The sequence below is a fragment of the Pinus tabuliformis genome, chromosome 4_2 (genome assembly GCF_031772625.1).
Source record: "Pinus tabuliformis cultivar Carrire ecotype Pingquan chromosome 4_2, CPIR1, whole genome shotgun sequence".
NCBI lineage: Eukaryota > Viridiplantae > Streptophyta > Pinopsida > Pinales > Pinaceae > Pinus > Pinus tabuliformis.
The window spans coordinates 432,435,975-432,455,645 of NC_142304.1; the positions used below are offsets into that span (position 1 = coordinate 432,435,975).

The 19,671-nt window shown below is 36.8% G+C and overlaps 1 protein-coding gene across 1 annotated transcript; it reads left to right on the forward strand.

Annotated features, from left to right (window-relative positions):
• Nucleotides 1-8,550: 8,550 nt before the first annotated feature.
• LOC149169815 (uncharacterized protein At2g34160-like) lies at nt 8,551-9,412 on the forward strand. Its single transcript, XM_089427172.1, has 4 exons — nt 8,551-8,674; nt 8,835-8,897; nt 9,002-9,066; nt 9,165-9,412. Exons 1-4 carry the CDS (start codon nt 8,566-8,568, stop codon nt 9,258-9,260), a joined length of 333 nt encoding a protein of 110 aa, XP_089283298.1. The 5' UTR covers nt 8,551-8,565; the 3' UTR covers nt 9,261-9,412.
• The last annotated feature ends 10,259 nt before the right edge of the window (nt 9,413-19,671 follow it).

Below are 19,671 nucleotides of genomic sequence, written 5' to 3' on the forward strand. Positions count from 1 at the left end.
AAAATTATTCACTTAGAAGAATTTCAAACCACTTTCCATATACAACTTGAGAGATGGATTTCAGACTACAAAAATCAATGGAAGAAGAACTGAAATAAGGGGTAACAAAAGCTACTCCTATGAGAGCCACCAATGAAGAAAGAAAGTATGAAACTTCCTTAAGCAACACAAAATGGTATCACTTGACAAGAACTCCTATAGAATCAATGTACCATGGATAAACTTGATATTTGTCTCTTCTGGAATCCCAGAACCCAGAAAGGCCATTGTAAGTTCAAAGATTGGATTTTGATGGATTTCCCCATTACATATAGCATCAAATACCATTTCAACAGATGAAAAATGCAACACATAATGGTATGAAGAACAATGCATCAAATTGAGTGCCTTTCAGGAATTGCTTTCATCTGACATAACATATGAATAAGGAATTTTTTATTGACTAAATCAGGAATCAAAAGAAATGGCCCATGTCTATACATTTTTATTGTTGATAGGAAGCAATCAAACAACTAAGACCCCTTTATAACCATGACCGCAATTCAGAACTAATATAAGTTCCTTTCATGCTAAGGGTAAATTGAATTCAACTACAAGTCAAGGGGATCTAGCAAACAAAAACATAATAAGATACACTTATATGTAACATAATTTTCATTTAGATTAAGGTGCATGAAACACTTTCAAGCTAAAAAAATTTAGCAGACAATCTTAGGTGACATACTACAATTTGGCAGTTAACAGTGGGCATTATTTCCTCAAGTCCATAACTGAATGATTAATCATTTAGAATTGGTTAAGGTGTAAAACTTACAAACTCACTTTAGGGACACTTGTTCCATTTAAAGAGTCATAAATGCTGAATTTAAATTTAAGATGTCACCAGCCAGATGTATTCTTACAGTGGTCGATGGCTGGCAGATAAAACCATTGGATAACAAAAATCAATGTTCGATAAAGAGATTAAAAATACCAACTGTAGAACAGAAGATGATAATCCCCAAAATTTTGCTACCAAATCTACATTTTCTGGTAGACCTCAGGATATACAATAGCTGCAACTATTGTATGTCACAGTTAGGATAGAAATAAACAAGGATACATTACAAATTTCCATTACTTATTGTAGCAAAGTGTTGATATAATTATCAGCACATAGTGATAATGGTTGTAAGGTGACAAGAAACAGTGTATATCTAAATCACAAACTGTACCTACATATGCTTCAGGACTTAACTCATAGGCCTATAACTAAATTCTTACAACCATCAAATTAATTCATGCACTATCAAACAATATCATCAGTGATATACATTGCCTTATAAAATATTATGCCTCATACCTTGAATCTGACCTGAAGTTTAATTCACATTTAAATCATAAGTGCTTACCTCAGATAAAATTGGCAACTGAGTTAGGGACTAGGCTTACCCACCCAACCATAGATTGGGCAGCACTGTGGTCTTTCTTGCTACCCAATCACCCCCAAGCCAGATTCCAAGGCATAAGGAGGTTTCTCAAGAACGAAAACAATCAGGAATCCAAGGAAAGATCTCCACCCCAGGCTATCAAAGGGAAATGTTGAAGATGCAGTTGAACTCGTTGACAAAATGCTTGAATGGGATTCTATGTCTTGGAAAACAAACATTTCATCTTGTACCTAGCAAGGCCACAATAAGGAGGCTCTGAAGCTTTATTTTCAGATGAAGCCTGCTATGTGCTGATAACAATAAGGAGGCTCTAAAGCTTTACTTTCAAATGAAGCATGTAGATTTTAGGCTAGACCAATTTACATTGGCAACTAGTCTAAATTTGTGCACCAACATAATATCTCTGTAGTATGGAGCAAAAGTTCACATTGAGGTAATCAAAGTGGGACTTGAATCAAATGCCTTTCCAGAGCTTGCTCTTATTGAAATTTATGTGATAAAATGGAGGATGCAATCCAAGTGTTTGATTACATCTGCATGCCTAATGTTTTAACATGGAATTCTTTGGTTGTTAGATATGCCCAATGCGGTAGGTTAGAGCATGCAAGGTGATTGTTTGATATGATTCCTAAGAGGGATGTGGTCTCTTGGATTACATTGATTGGGATCTACACCCAACATGGGTATAGTGAGGAATCCCTCCAATAGTTCCGTGAAATGCATAGGTTTGGCATGAGGCTGAATTATATTACCTTCACTAGTGCCCTCAATGATTGTTACCTTACACTCCATTAAGCAAGGAAGACATCTACATGGCTTGATAATCATAAGTGAACTTGAATTGGATGTCTTTTTCAGGAGTTCCCTTGCAGACATGTATACTAAATGTGTTGGAGTATAGATGATGCACACCTTCTGTTTGATAAAATGGTTACGCGAGATGACATTTCATGGACATCAATCATTACGAGCTTGGCACCTTAGATAGTGCACACCAATTATTTGATACAATTCCTACAAGGAATGTAGTTTCTTGGAATAAAAATGATGGCAGCATATGCCCAAGTTGGGTATGGTGAGAAATCCCTACATATTTTTAGAGAAATGTTGTTGGAGAGAATGAAGACAGATTGGGTCACCTTCGTTAGTGTTTTAAGTTCATGTGTTTGTTTAGCAACTTTGAAGTAGGGAAGGCAAGTCCATGTACACACTATCAGAAGTGAACTCAAGTCAAAATGGGAAGCCACCTGACTTGAAGACTACCATGCACATCAAATTGGTGGACCATGAAATCTGGTGAAAGCTAGCTGGTGTGGGGTTTGAAGTTTGAACCTGCAACCTGCCAACGACAATGCACAGATATGAGTTTGCAAGGGAAGTGGTATTCCTAGTGAGAGATTAGAGTTTGCAAGGGAAGTGTTTGTTAAAATTCCACTAAGAATATGCATTGAGGCAGTACAAATGGTCTCCCTCTAAAGTTTTCTCCCCAAGTTTAACAAAGGGTGGATCAGCTACACAAGTAGCACCAAATGCCTCTATATTTGGACATTCAATTTTATTTCAAACTGCTCAAAGCTCAAACGTAGCTCTATTCTTATTAAATATCCACGTAAGAGGTCATAAGGTTGTCACAACTTATAAATTTACAATTTGGCACACAGCAGTCGCCATGAATGTTTACGAAGATCCAAAATCATTGTAGTCTCTTCAAGCTTTTTCAAAGAAAACTTTCACCAAGTTGGTAATATTTCTATTTCGACAAAAATGAAGACCCCCTCGGGTCTATATTGTATTTTTTTATTGGAATGGTTCATGGCTATTGTCAAAGCGTTGCAAGATTTTGCAGATTGGTAAAAATCTGTGCAAAATAAATGTTTTATTGCACTAATTGCAGAGATATGGACTTGAAATTAATCTGCCTCAGTGCAACTACTTCTTGGTTTTGGTGCAAACAAACATATTATCAAAGTGGCACTTTTATCAAAGTGGTGGTTTCCTCGTATTTTATATTGTGAATGGGTGACTGAAAAGTAGGACTCTTGGCTCACATGCAAAAATATTTCATTTCAAGGATTTGGTGATATACCTAATGTGTATATTGTAGACTAAAATGTATACATAGTAGTTGTCGGGATTCGACAACAAAGCACTAGTCATGTCTTCATGACCCAAATCCAAGAGGTTTGAACCCACATGTCCAAAATGTCATTTTTGGTATTTGGATAGATATGTATATGTAATATGAGTAAATATACATGACATATGGTCAGTGGGTGTGGACATACAATGAAGCACTAATCAAGCACACAATGAAATACAGGCTACTATAGTGTCTAAGTAATTATTCAACCTCTTATCTTGTAGAAAACCAACAAAGAAAAAGAAAAAAAATATGAACAAAGAAATTGAATGCATATATATTTTGAGCCATGATTGTCCTACTTTTGGGTTGATTTGATAGGGACCATTGTAGACTTTGCGATCGATTGAAGTAGTGAAGCTGAAAGGAGATGTTTAGAGTAGGTAATGAGCATAGGATGAACACTACCATCGTATCAGGTGCAAAATCTTACCATAACAGGCTTCAAAACTAGGTTTATACACAAAACATACACGGGTATTTGTTTTGTTATTTTGGGAAGTATATATTGTCTTAGCATGCCTTAAAATGATGTGGTAACTTTCAAGAAAAATGAGTATTAGCCTTTCCTATCTTGTTATTCTAGTCTTTTAGGGTTCAGGGCTACCTCAGGTTGTCTCCAATAAAGTGTTTTCTAACATAGCCCAGGGCACAAGCAAAAGTATTGAAAGTTGTGGGAATGCCTCAATTCCATATCCTTTCTATATCAATTCAAGGCATTGTCAGCTGGATGGATTCAAATTGCAATGCTATAACAATACTACAAGGATTTAAGTGAACAAGATTTACTATAATGTCCTCAGTTTCTCATCAGATGGGATCATCATTGATCCTCTCTAATATTCCTATCCTAAAAACCTCAAGGGCTTTAGTGTCAAAGGCATGAAGAATTATGCAAATTTTGTCAGCAACTTTCTCTAGTTGTCTGACTGCAAGAACACTACAGGTTGTCTGTTGAAGTGCAATATTCCTTCCATGCAACACTACAATGAGCAGTGCATGTTTGATAGGACATTTTTCTATCCCCTTCTGAATGCGACAATATGGCACCATGGAGATGATGACTTTTCTCACTTCTCCTAGTTGCAATGCCAGAGTTTCATTAGTTGGATACTCACTCCCACATTGACCCATTTGGATGCAAAGTGTGGGCTAAAGTGGGAGTTGGGTGTTATGGGCACTTTTTGATGATGTTCACTATGACCCCAATGTGGTCTATCAACATGTGGTAGATGTAACTGACAATGTGAGGTGTGCTTCTAAAGATGGCTATCAAGGAGATGGGTTTGGTCAAGGCACTAGATACATAAGAGTATGCAAAAGGCATGGTGAGAAGGCATATGATAAGGACTGTAAAAGAGATCACAATGCCTAACTATGAATCAAAGTTACAGTATCATCTTATCATCAGTAATCTTTTCCATCCCTTGGTGCAAACCCACAAAGGAGATTTATTCATAAAAATATTTGTACTTAAGGATCTATACAACACAATCTATTTTTCCAGTTTGTTTTCAATAAAAGGATTGGTCCTGTCTTCTTAGGAATACATCCTTTGTACTCTATCTACAACATACCCAGAATGAAATTCAGTCCACTTTCCCAAAATGAAACAAAGTCAGCCACAAAATCCTTAAAAAAGGAAGACAGAGAAAGATGTTGCAAGGTTTATGGCATACAACAACACTTTCAAAATGGTAGATAGCTGCATAAATTTTTAAGAGTGCAGGCTTCAACACAATTGGGTAAGTTGTAGGTAAGAGTACAAAATAATGCATCCCTTGGAAGAAAGGACTGATGGATTTTATAGAAGATGATCCCTGAAAAAAGAAACTATCCCTAGAATCTAGATCCATAAGTACAAATTCTTTTATCATTTAATCTCTTGATGTGGGTTTTCACCAAGGGATGGAAAATGTTGCCAACAATAGGAAAGGTGGTTGACAATAAAAGGTAATGAAAGTTGGATTTGTAGGGAGGCATAGGGATCACAAAACCACAAGGTATGTTCCTGTCATCTGTTGGTCAGAGTAGTTGCACATCAAGACAAGCCACAAATTGAAGAAGCAAAGTAGTGGTGACTGAGGCCAATTCAATTTTGTCTCCTGCTGCAGATATGAGCTCATTTTCATTCTGTAGTGTTATAGGTCAACAATGCTCTCCAGTAGGTTCCAAAGGTCTCAAGCTCTGAGTCACTAACCATGGTGCATCAAATTCTAGTAAGTATGAAGTTACATTGAAAGGCATTAATGTGTCTCTCTTGATAAGGGAAGAAAGCAGTAGTTGAGGTTGATAATGGAAGCTTTCTGGTTTTACAATTTTATAATACAATACAATACACAAAATACAGAATACAGAATACACAAATAGAGATATAATGGAATATTTCCCTCCCATTAAATTGCTAGCTTGATTCGAGATTAAACCTGAAATCGAAGGTGCTCTGTTTTGTCAACCAAAAGTTCTATCTTTTCACCCTGGTCAAGGACTGTAAAACCAAGAACAATTGTTACCTAAAAGGCTATACAAAAGTAGGAAAACTAGCAATTAAGATTAAAAGAAACAATACATAAAATGGAAGCACACTCTGCACCCTGCAATGGACACAAATCCAACAATAGGTAGTCTATCCCCAAAGGATCCAAATACAATACAAGCTGAGTAATTTCCTTCCATAAAATGAAAAAGAAAAAAATATGTAGATGTTGGCACAAATCTATAAATGCTTGACATTAGTCTGATACCAAGCTTTTATGTTCTCAAATAGATTCCAGATAAATGACTGGAATAGTAGGAAAATAATTAACTACTTTATACTAAGAGGTGATTTATTGGTTCTTGGGTAGAATGCCATTTGTTGCAAATCATAGGAACAAAATAGTTCTCTGCAATTCCCAAATTATTGGTTGCATGTGAATCTTTGGTTAGATGTTAAAAGCACATTTTCCCTAGGAAAATTGAAGTGCTTGGAGCATCTTTCTCTATTTTTCCTTTTGAGGGAATATTGTGGTTGGCTTTGTTTCAAATTTTGGGAATAAGTTGAACTTTTAAGTGTGTTTGGGTATGTGTGAGGTAGAATACAACAACGTGTTCCTTTGAAGAAAGGACCATTATGCCTTGTGCATAAGGCACACTCTGAATTTTGAAAAGATAGGTTATGCTGCATAGGCCCTTTCGTGAGTTTTTACCAATGGATGGCAAAGGGGATGCTGAAAATAAAAATGATAATAGAAAAGGTGGTTGAAAATAACATAATAATGTAACTTATATTTGTTGGGAGCATTGTTGTGTCGGGATCACAAAACCACAAGATATGTGTCCATCCTCTCCTGGTTAGAGTAATGGCACATTGAGTTGAGCACTAGGCAGTAGGGTGGTTGAGTTTGATTCAAGGGTGTACAAGGTTGATCTTCGGGATCAAAAAACCACAAGATATGTGTCCCTCCTCTCCTGCTTAGAGTAATGGAACATTGAGTTGAGCACTAGGCAGTAGGGTGGTTGAGGTTGATTCAACGGTGTACAAGGTTGATCCAACACTAGTGTACACCTCTGTCAACTGTCACCACTGCTTGCATACTACTGAAAACTGGACAGGATGCCAATGCTATAGTTATATGATCACAATTCCTACCTGTGCATCTAAGTTACCATATCATCTTATTCTTAGTAATCTTTGCCATCCCTTGGTGCAAACCCACAAAGGAGATTTATTCATAAAAAGATTTCTACTTAAGCATGTATACAACACAGTCTAGTTTTCCAGTGTGTTTTAAATAAAAGGATTGGTCTTGTCTTCTAAGGGATACATCCTTTGCATTCTATCTACAACATACCCATAATGCAATTTAATCCACTTTCCCAATATGAAACAAATTCAGCCACGAAATCCCCTCAAAAGGAAGACATATAAAGATGCTGCAATGTTTATGGCATACAACAACACTTTCAGAATAATAGATAGCTACGTTAAATTTTTAAGAGTGTAGGCTTCAACACAATTGGGTAAGTTGTAGGTAAGAGTACAAAATAATGCATCCCTTGGAATAAAGGATAGATGGATTGTGTAGAAGATGATCCTTGAGAAAATAAACTATCCCTAGATCCATAAGTACAAATGCTTTTATCAATAATCTCTTGATGTGGGATTTCACCTGGGGGTGGAATATGTTGCTAACAATAGGAAAGGTGGTTGACAATAAAAGGTAATGCAAGTTGGATTTGCAGGGAGGCATAGGGATCATAAAACCACAAGGTATGTGCCTGCCATCTATTGGTCAAAGTAGCTGCACATCAAGACAAGCCACAAATTCAAGAAGGCAAGTAGTGGTGACTGAGGCCAATTCAATTTTATTTCCTATATGAGCCCATTTTCATTCTGCAATGGTATAGGTCAACAATGCTCTCCAGCAGGTTCCAAACATCTCAAGCTCTGAGTCACTAACCATGTTGCATCAAATTCTAGTAAGTAAGAAGTTACATTGAAAGGAATTAACGTCTCTCTCTTGATAAGGGCAGAAACCAATAGTTGAGGTTGAAAATGAAAGCTTCAGGAATATAACCCTAGTAGACCTTATCTGATATATGTTTTTGAAGTAATCCATGGGCTAATAGATGACAGTGTTGTTAAGCAAAACTCACTAAATTTTTTTGAGTTATGATTTAATAGCCATGGTACGGTAGTTTTATTGATGATTAGGTCACAGTTTACAGGAAAGATTAGTTAGACTAAATATGAGATCAAAGTTGTTTGGTGTTCTCTTGTGATCTGCACTGAGTATGTATTGTGATTCACTGAAGCCTGAAATTAACATCCAATATTATGTACTTATGCTAGTCTTGCTTTATGATATCTACCTGTATTGATTAGCTAAAGGTTCTTTGGTGGAAATTGTGCGAATGGTCAGTATTTTTTAAGATTTCGAGAGAATGTGTACTCTTTTTATTACTTCGATGAGCTACAGTTTTTTGTTTGGTGAGACTGCAAATACAAATGTGATGGTTAGAGAATTTTGCATCTTGCCATTTCTTACGTTATCAATAATGCTGCAATGGCAGAGATATCTGAAAAACCATGAAGAAGTGGAGCTTTCAGGTTTAGGAATGGGTACGTTATAAGATTATCTCATCCTTTATCTTGATAATTCGATTTACGTTTTCCTTTAAATCAATTCCTTCCTGTCCTGCATTAAATATGAATTTTGTGCATTCATTGATTTTGAGTTAAACTTGAGAAATTGCTGATTTAGTTGTCTTTCTTATAACAGCTATTGCGACAGTTGTGACAGTAGCTGAAATATTGAAGAACAATGGGCTGGCAGTAGAAAAGAGTAAGAACCCTATGGATTTCTAACACTGCTAAATTCAATGTTTTGGTTTTTGATAACAGGTTCAATGCTATGCGCTCAATATAATATGTAATATTATTGTGTAGGAATCTTGACTTCTACTGTTGACATGAAAGATGAGACAAGGAGCAGGCCAATCCAGAAGGCTAAGGTATATTGCTTATGTGGTCCATGCGATGGGCCTTGCTAGTTTCCATTAATTTTATGCGTGGTCTGGGTCTAATTCATTGTTGGTTTTTGACTCCATAGATTGAAATAATATTGAGAAAATCACATAACTTTGAGGAATTGATGGATGCTCCTCCTGAGGAAAGAGAGCATGACGAGGCAAATGAGAACAGTTAGGAGTCATACCAAAAAACGATAATTGTATCAGGACTTTTTGTGTTCTATTAAACTAGAGTCATTTAGGCATGTAACTTGCGAGGTGATTCCTTGTTGTCATAGTAATGACATGCAGGGGTTTACACTATGAGAATTTATCATTAGATTGTTCATTTAGCATTCTTTATTTACCTTAGTATTGTTCATAGCACCACCTGTATAATTTCAGATTCCAGTGAGTTTGGGGTTTGGGGTTTGGTTTCATAAAGTCAGTATATTGTAAGATGTATCATTTATATGGACTTTGTAAATAATAAATTTGGACGAGTTAAAAATTTTGCAAATTTGTATTGTTCTGAGCTAATGTAGTTTATTTGTTTATTGTCAGTGCCATTTTAAATGGTTATATTTTAAAATGTAAACATCCTTATGTCGTTTACTAAATCTGGAGGCAACTGGCACTAAGAACAATTGTTATGAAGCATGTGTTTCAAGGCAGGCAGAAATATATAGTTTTTTAATTCTTCCTCTTTTGTTTAGGACATGACTATAACATGGTGCAATTTTTGTGTTTGGTTGCCACCAAACCAAACAGATTAAGCTGATTAAGAGTACAAAAGAACTTTCTTTCCTCTCTTGATCTTTATATGCTGTTAATAGATTAAGGATAAATTAAGGCAAGTCGATAAATTTATGGGATACCAGAACCACCTAATTGATTTTGCTCTTGGCTCCCAATAGGGCTTCTATTAGCTCCCATTCAATTCCTGTGATCTTTATATGCTGTTAATAGATTAAGGATAAATTACGGCAAGTCGATAAATTTATGGGATACCAGAACCACCTAATTGATTTTGCTCTTGGCTCCCAATAGGGCTTCTATTAGCTCCCATTCAATTCCTGGTGAGCTCTATGCCCAACACCTTTACTTCTCAGTCCATGGCTTTGGGTTCATGCCTGCCATATGATTCGTGCACTCCTGAATTAGTATCTTTGCAAACAATTGTTGTTGTCTCATTCATCATATGAGACAGTGACATACCATGAGGTTCCAGCACCGATATAGGATCTTCATGAAAAATAACCCATGCTCTCTTGAAGGAGGATGATACAGCCACATAATTTCCCAAAGCACCTTGAAACATTTCTGCAAATTTACTAATTTATAGGGACCCAACCGAGGCATTGTTGGGTGATTCTGAACAAAGATCTTCACTGAGAATAGCCCTTGCTTTTTTTAAAGATTCACATGATATGCCTACAGATTTCCCTCCAGCTGTCTGGAAAATGACTGTCGGCTCTCCAACTTCTCCTTTACATCTCAACCTCTCATGATTAGAACTTCCACAGAGCATCATTCTTTGTACAATGCTTATAATTCACTTCTGCTCCCCTCATAGACGATTTGAACGGTACTAGGTTTTTGGAAAGTATTTACTCTTTCAGTGTCCTTGTTTGGCATTTGGGGAGGAAGCTGTGGAGCAGCCAAGTTGTTATGTATCAAGCTAGAATCATACTCAACACCTTCTAGAAGACAGATTTGAAGAAGAGATTTTTATTTTATTTTTTTTGAAACAAAATTAAAATACCATTAGACATGAATTCAACCATGGAGGGCAGGGGCTAAAATTCTCATCATCATCTGTAACGCGACCGCCATTTGCAGGGACGAAGTTAGTTCTGAGTGTCCATTTTCCGAGTTCATCTTCAACGCCACATTGGCACCTCCTTCGTGGCTCCCATCCCATTCATTCGTTGTGCAATCAGGCGGTGTGACTGACATCAGAGATTAATCTCATCACTGGGAATCCTCCAAATTTGGTTGAATTTGCAAATAATAGTTGTAAACCATGTTGCGGAAGAAAAGGTCTCACTGGAAAAGTTTATGGCGGGAGCTTTTGAACATGAAAATTTCATTTAATAACAGTTGCTCATGGTAGCATGGTAGGTGGATGAAATATGTAACCATGCCCAAGTAATAGTATTATATTAAATTTGTTCAAAGTATTATCCATGTATTGGAAGAGTCTTTCAAAGTAATACAATATGAGTATTATATTGATATTAATATTATATTAAGTTGTTTTTTAGTAATTCAATATAAGGATTTGTATTAATAAAAAAAGTTTTACATTAATAGTATATGATAAAATTGGTTTAATGATAAAAACTGTTTAAACATGACCATAGACAAGGCAGGTTTATGGATGGCCATGAAACAAAGTCCATAACACATATAGGAAATGAAAAAATAGAAACATTGGAATCCTGCAGATTGGGATTGATCACCACTATGTCTTTTCTTTCCTTTCTTCTTTGTTACTTTGATCTAACCTTCTAGAGGTTTGGCTACCAAAGCCACCTTAAGATTGTTTTGACAATCCAAGGAGGCATATTTGTTAGAGTCTGAAGAGGTTGATTCACGGGCGCGCTTCATGGCACCGATCGGAATATTGTTACTAAGTTCTTCTCTTTTGGCTAACAAAACTTGGATCTCTTGATATCCTTCACGAGGCTTTTGGAGATCTAAATCTTGAGCCTAGTTCGATGTGAGCATGTCATCATCACACTCATCATCTTCCTTATCCAAGGAAGAGGAATTCTCCTCTTCTCGAGGAGGCGGGCTACATAGCTTCTATACTTTAGATATGGGCTTTTGTTTCACTGGTTTTTTAGAACAAGAGTTCTGAAGATGACATGTTTTATGGCAAAGTCAACGCAGTGTTCTCATAGTCCTCTCGTAGTCCAATTGTTGGGTGCAGTGAAAATCACTTATTTTTAAATTAATTTTTCCATGAAAGCCATTGTTTATGTTGAGTTCTATGCAAATCCTACCATAGGTGAAGACTCCACACTAGCCTCACAAGGGATCTGCAGCCAGAAAACAACCCAAGGTGTTTCCAATACCCAGAAACACTGAAGAATGTCATAGATGGGCCAACAAATTTAGGAGCCTAACCCAAATGGGTAGCTTTGTGATCATAGTTGTGGAGGGGTCAAAATCTGGAAGCCAAGGGGCCAGGAAGAGCCCAGCTTTTCCCCAAAACCAAGGCCCCTTAGAAAGGACATTTTGATAATAGGCATCATTGTCAAAAAATGATGATGAATAAGCCCTTGCAACATAAGAGGACCTTACATGCCTTGTTCCAAGTTGAATGGATCCATTGGTAAATATTTGTTGTACATGGCCATAGCCCATTGAAACAACAAATGGGGGCATTACCTGCAAAAAACTCGTAGATTCTATGCAGATATGGATGAGTGATTTCCATGGAAGGAACATCCTTAGCTTTGTCTATTATAAAAGTACTCGGAGCAACGTGGGTCTGAGCTGACTTGCCCAAGGACATGGGATGTTTCTGAGATGGCTATGCACTTTGGGGATCTTAGTTTTAGACCTCGTATTTGTGAGAGAAGGCTTGGGAAGAGGAGGGCTTTCCCAAAGCTCATCCATGCAATCGAAGAGCCAAGAAAATTGTGACATTCGTGCATATATTACAAACAAAGAGAGGAAAGAGATCTTCCATTTTCTTACCTTCGAAAAGAAGGCATTGCAATCCAAAGGGTAGCCATGTTTTGAATTCCAACAATAGCTTGAGGCCTTTTACCATATTTGTAGCTCTAACCATTATTATAGTATGGATTTGGGTTCTTTTTATTTTTGGAGTGAGCTCTCAAATTGAATAAGGCGTTGTTTAATTGTTATATACATTTTTAAGTGTTTTGCTAGAATTTGGGGAAATAACTTTTTATGAGTTTGTGATTTTTTGTCGTTTAAAATACATTTTTAACTATATATGGATTCTACCTTGGGAAACTCCTAGTATGTTGAGAATGTGGAGAGTTCACAATTCAAACTTGTGATTCCAATAAATCTTTAGTGGATATGCCCAAAAACACTCCAAACAAATACTAGGAAACAAGATTTTTTTATTTCTTGGACAATGGAGTATTTATTTGTATAAATAAATATTTTTCTAAATTGTTAGTGTCATTACATAAATTGGATTATATGTGTAAGTACTATATATAGTTTTAAAGGTATGTTTAAGTGTTTATGAGTTAAATGGGTTTTATGGCCTATATTTTTAAAGATTAAATTCATAACCATAGTTGATGTTTTATTTTAATGATTTTTATTATTTATAAATTTACATATAAAGGTTTTTATTTTATTCTCAATTCTCTAATATAACATTTTTTTATTTTGGGTGGTATATGCAAGTTTTATGAAATTTCCATATTCATGGTTGTAATAATTTTTGGAATGTGATTGCATGGTGTGTTGTTCTAATTTAGATTGATTTGTATTTATCTCCTCAAAGCATGTGAGTCCCATTTAGTTAGTGCTTGGTGTAATTAATCTTTCTCTGGGATAGAGTTATTGCAATTGAATGTATGTGAATGCACTCACTCAATATGTATATAAGTATCTCCTCGTTTGATTAGAATGTAGGACAAGTGTAAGATACCCTCCCTGAAGTATCTTAAATTTTCCATTAAATTTTCTGAGTCTGGTCTCAGTGTTCAGTGTGGCATTTTCTAAAACAGTTTATGTGTACTTGGCTATATAGATGCACTATCTTGGTTTTAATTTCAAATAGATATACACAGTGGCTAACACATGCCAAAGAAATGCTTCAAGGCAAAATTATGTTCTTTGGACTAAACCCATAAATTCATATATTTCCCATACAAGTTTGTATAACCATAACTTGAACATAATATATCATTTCATTAACATGGCACATAAATGCATAGTGAGCAAAAGGAGTAGAGGAACCTGGTAATAACACAACAATGTGAACTTCAATATATTAAGTACTTTATAACGTGGTTCCAACAATACAATACTAAGAGAAATAGGCTTCCAAATGGCTTAGCTCGTTCCCCTTTCACCTAGAAATATCAATCCATGCAAAGATTGTTTACACTAGCCTTTAAACTAGAAGCAAGTCGACCTCATCTTTCATGTTTAGCTTCTAGATTGACTATAAATGCACTTTGGTTCACACAACCAGTGAGTTAGGTAATTTGTGGTCACTACAACACTAGTAATCTCTACACCTTCAATTGGAAAACTCAGTCACAGTCTCGTGGTCTCTCCCCATCACTCTTCTAGCATGAAAGAATGGACTCGGACCTCTGAAGTTACAATACTTGACCCTCCTTGTTATTATAATCTCTCTTCCAACAAGGAAATATGTACTTGACCAACAAGAGAAATGACATTCGGCTCTTGAAATGACACTCCCAGCTCAAAAATAAAGAGAAACTTGACCTGTCTAAAAATAGAAGCTTAGCCTCTTTAGTAGTGGGAGATTCAACACAAATACCAAGCAACTCAGCTAGAAAAACCCAAGATAACTCAGCCTCTTTAGATGGAACTTGACCCCTATATTATAGATCTTAGTAAACCATGCTTTTACCTCTGACTTCTACCATCCATGCTACCCTTGTGTCCCCTTGCCCCGTTCAATACACCATAACATACCCCCCCACAACCTTTTTGGTCATGCCATTCCACTTTTCCTAATGTTATGAACCCCGAAATTCTGTCCCAATGACCCTACAACTACACCCCTGGCCACCCTTGGCTAAGGGGTTAAACACATTAGGGGTTATGGGATGTGATAAGGGAGCCCCTAATCCCCTCATCACAACTAGAAATAGGCTCATGAACACCATCAATATCTACTTGAGGTGTTGCAATGAAAGAAATAATGAATACGAAAGTTGTGGTCAATAGGACAAGGATGATCAAGATGTTAAACCATCCAATGTAAAGATGGTTTTCAATGCTAGTGATCTAGTCACATAAAATACCCCATAAGGGAAATTCGTGTATGTTAAGGTGTGCTTTATTGTTGAGTTCACCTATTTGGAAGCACAATTGCACAAGTGGAAACATCTCACATTTGGACTTTGCTTTCTCCTCATTAGCTATCATCTGTATAAGGATAGGAACATTTTGCATTGGTTGGCATTCCACCTATAGCTATAGGTCTTAGTATATGTTCGTTTTCATCTATTACAGCAACCACATTGGCAAATTCAGATATGCATCTACATAGGTAAATGAGTAGATTCATAAATGGTTTCAATGTTGGGCTTGAATCCTTAACAAATTGCTTGGGATATATCTACATCTATTTTAATTGATGGTTTTGTGATTGGGCATAGTTATAGCTATTTGTGTGCAGAAAATAGAGTTTGGTGTGGTTGGGATTATTAGAGTGGTGTGCAGTAAACAAAGTGTTGTTTGGTTGGCAGTAATAGAGTGTTGGGCTGAACCTTTACCATAAACATAGTTTGGGAATTTAGTTGGAAATGATCTGGCCACCACATGCAAAGTAAACCAAACATAGTTTAGGAATTTAGTTGGAAGCAGTCTGGTCACCAAATGCAAAGTAAACCAAGCAGTGAGCACGTCTGAAGACAAAGAAGATTACATTGTTTATTTCCAGAGAGGATTTTTGTTGGTAAAGTGAGTGGTGGCTAGACTGTAATGTTTCTTTCCAATGAGGATTATATGGTATAATTCCCTTGTTTATAGATTAGTGTTTGTATTTTTGACCAATTGATTTGAATTTTTGTTGAATACTTAATGGAATCTTGATAAGTAGCTTTGATATATTGACTCGACTAATGGCGAAGACAATATAAACTTGACTATGATTCAAATAAATGAGACTACCAACGAATTGACTTTCAAAGAATCAAAATCTTTAGTCATCTTAGCTTCTGATTGAAATGGAGTAGAATGAGGCTTATAGATAATCCATTTTAAATATCTTCAGGATATCCAAAGCATACTTTGGCTGAGAAATGAAGATACTATCACCCAATTGAATAACTTTGATGCCAAGAAATAAATGCTACTGACCTAAGTTAGTCATTTCAAATGTATCTTTCAATTGTTACTTTAGACTTAAATTGAATCCCCATTATTTATAGTGATAATCGAATCATCCACATGATTTTGATTGAAATGAAATAAAATGAGGCTTACAGATAATCCATTTTAATATCTTCAAGATATCCAAAACATACTTTGGCTGAGAAATGAAGATACTATCACCCAATTGCATAACTTTGATTCCAGGAAATAAATGCTACAGATCTAAGTTAGCCATTTCAAATCTATCTTTCAATTGTGACTTTAGACTTAAATTGAATCACCATTATTTCTAGCGATAATCAAATCATCCACAAGAATCACAATTAAGAGAACTACATCATTCACATGTAACCATAAATATTGTGATCTATGTTAGGATGCCTCAAACCAAACTATAGAAAATATATAGTAATCTTATGATTTCATATCCTAGGTGCTTGTGATCATTGAGAGGATGCATATCATGGGGAAACTATGCAATATAATTCCTAAGATAGTTCACCATTTGCTTGAAATATTGTAGGTCAAGGTTGATCTTTGGTGGTGGCCAAATAACAATGGTTGAAAACTTCATTGGATCAATGCTTAGTCAATCGTGGTTCACACAAAAATCCAAGATAATCAAGCTTCTTCTACCCAAATGCACACTTCTTCATGTTCACAAATAACTTGTCACATGCTGTAAACACGGTTTATTCATCCTAGGTCTAGTTGAAAAGTAATATGTCTAAGTACACAATTAGAGTTGAGTAAAGATGTGGTTGTAGAACTTTGTTCATCATCTCATGAATTTTGCAAGGCCATAATTGGTAACACTTACTGACATCAGTGGTCATGCAAGCAGTCCTTGTCACATCTTGAAGGATGTCTTCCACATATCCTTAGGTAAAATTACTAATCAATTACAGATCTTAAGTTGCATTTCACACTTAAATAATCAGTTGTCTTTGTTAATGAAATGATGTTTTTCTTTATTTACAAGTGAAGTACTAACACATGCTAGATAGTTCCAAGGCATGATAGGCATGCTAGGATGTACTTTTAGTGCCAAGGTGTGGTGTGAATGCATGCTAGGGAGTGTGAGGGCCAAGTGCCAAGGAAACACAAGGGAGCACTCATTTCAAATGCATGGAAATGAATTGTCAGCGAGTTCCAGGTGTGCTAAGGAGGGAGTGAAAAGGTATACTAGCCAGTGCCAAGGCATCACAAGGGAGAACTGGGTCAAAATGCTTGGAAATGAACAAATAAGAGTGTATTGTGCTAAGGAGTGTCAGCGAATTCCAGGTGTCCCAAGGATGAAGTGTGTTAGGGTGAGTTCAGAATAGGACTTGCAGGAGGCAAGCCTATGGGTGTGATAAGGTGTGTACAAGGTAGTTTCAAACAAAGGGAGAATTTGGGTTGGGAAAAACATTGTTTTGTCAATGACTTGGTTGGGTTCCCAAGCCACAAAGAAAGTAAGGTTATCTATGAGGGCATGAAAACTAAGGAGCGCCAAGGTGTTCCAAGGAATGTTAGGAAGTACTAACACATGCTAGATAGTTCCAAGGTATTTTAGGCATGCCAAGACATTCTAGGCGCTAGGGTGTGGCGCCAACACATGCTAGGGAGTGTTAGGGCTAATTTCTAGGGAAACACAAGGGAGAAGTAGTTTCAAATGCATGGAAATGAATGAATAAGAGTGTGACAGAGAGTGTTAGGTAGCAAGTACGAGGTGTGCTAAGTGTCAGGGAGTTATAGGATTTGCTAGGGAGTGCCAAAGCATGCCAAGAAATGTAGGGAATGCTAACATGTGCTACATAGTGCCAAGGGATTATTAGGCATGCTAGGTGTTATGGTATGTCAAGATTTAAGCTTTGTTGCTTAGTTGTTTAATTTTACGACCAAAGTTGGATGTGAGCCTTGTCTTCGTAACTTGTTAAGTTGGATAAGTTTAAATTATACACAATTAGCCTAAGATGAGTTATAGGAAGTTCTTAGGTGAACAAGGCATAGTCTATTTGTAGTAATTGTAACTTGGTCAAGTTGTTGTTATAGTCAAGTTGTTGTTATAGTTGAGGAAAGATTTTGTTGGGTTCCCATGTTGCAAAAAATGTAAGGGTAGTTGTGAGGGCATGATAGCTAAGGAGTGTCAGGGCATGCTAAGGAATGAAAAGGCATGCTAACACATGTCAGACAGTGTGAATGCATGCCAAGGAGTGTTGGGGAGTGTTAGGGCTAGGCACAACATTATTTTTTGAATGACTTGGTTGGTTTCCCAAGTCACAAAAAAGATAAGGCTATCTAGAAGGGAATTACAACTAGGGAGTTCCAACATGTGCCAGGAAATGCCAAGAAGTGCTAACACATGCTACACAGTTCCAAGGCATGTTAGGCATGTTATTGGGGCATTTTTTTTAAGTTTTTTTAGGAAGAAAAGACAGGAGTAGGTGGCGGGGATGACTGCTTGAGTTGCGCCGGAGCTGACAGCCGAGGGGGGGAACAAGAACCAGGAGTGGTCCGGTAGTTGTAGAAAGGAGGTGGGGGAGAGGAAGAGAAGCTAAGAAAGTAGAAAAAAAGGATAGCCAAAGGCAGAGTCAACTGAGCAAGAAATAAGTGGAACTGGTAGTATAGGTGTAAAGTAGAGGATAAAAGGCAGAAGAAAGGATGGGAAAAGGTTGGTGATTACTAGCTGTTGATGAACCAAGAAAGCTAGAAATCAATGCAGCCTTCCTAAGTTGCGAAAGGTGGGTACACCCTTGCTCTGTTAGTCTCTGATCTATGGGTTGTGTCATTCTTGTTGTTGATAATCAGGTTTCTAGCCTTTTGTACTTATTTATGTATTTCTTTCTATGAAGCGTAATGAAAGAGACAATTTGTACCTATGATGTATTGTTGAGTTCTATAATGGTTCTTTAAAATTTTTAAATATTTGTCTATATATTGTATGATTTCCTAAGGTAATGTGAGTATAATAGTATGGTTGGATTATAGTAGGTGCTTGATTGTTATGAGTTAAGATTGATTGCGGGTTGTGGTTCCCTTGGTGGCTCATTCTACCCACTCACACTTCAGCCATAGAATGCCTGGGTGAGACACCTTACCCTGTCTGGGTAACATGAAAATGTCAACATTGTTCTAGACTACAATAGAGCCTTGTTGGCCCCTTGTGCCTAAACCCAGGGTCTCTTCCCTATTCCCATTTTCATGCCAACACATGCCAAGTCATTCCAAGTGCTAAGGCATGCCAAGATGTGCCAGGTGTTAGGGTGTGGTGCCAACACATGCTAGTCAGTGTTAGGGAGTGCCAGGAAACACAAGGGAGCACTAGTTTCAATCACATGGAAATGAATGAATAAGAGTGTGTGATAGCGAGTGTTAGTGAGTTCCAAGTGTGGAGGGAGTGACAAGGTATGTTAAGCAATGCTAAGGCATGCTACAGTACTAGGGAAGCATGCCAATATGTACCAAGTTCCAAGGTGTGCCAATGTGTGCTGAGTGTTAGTGAGTTCTAGGGAAACATAAGGGAGCACTAGGTCAAAATGCATGGAAATG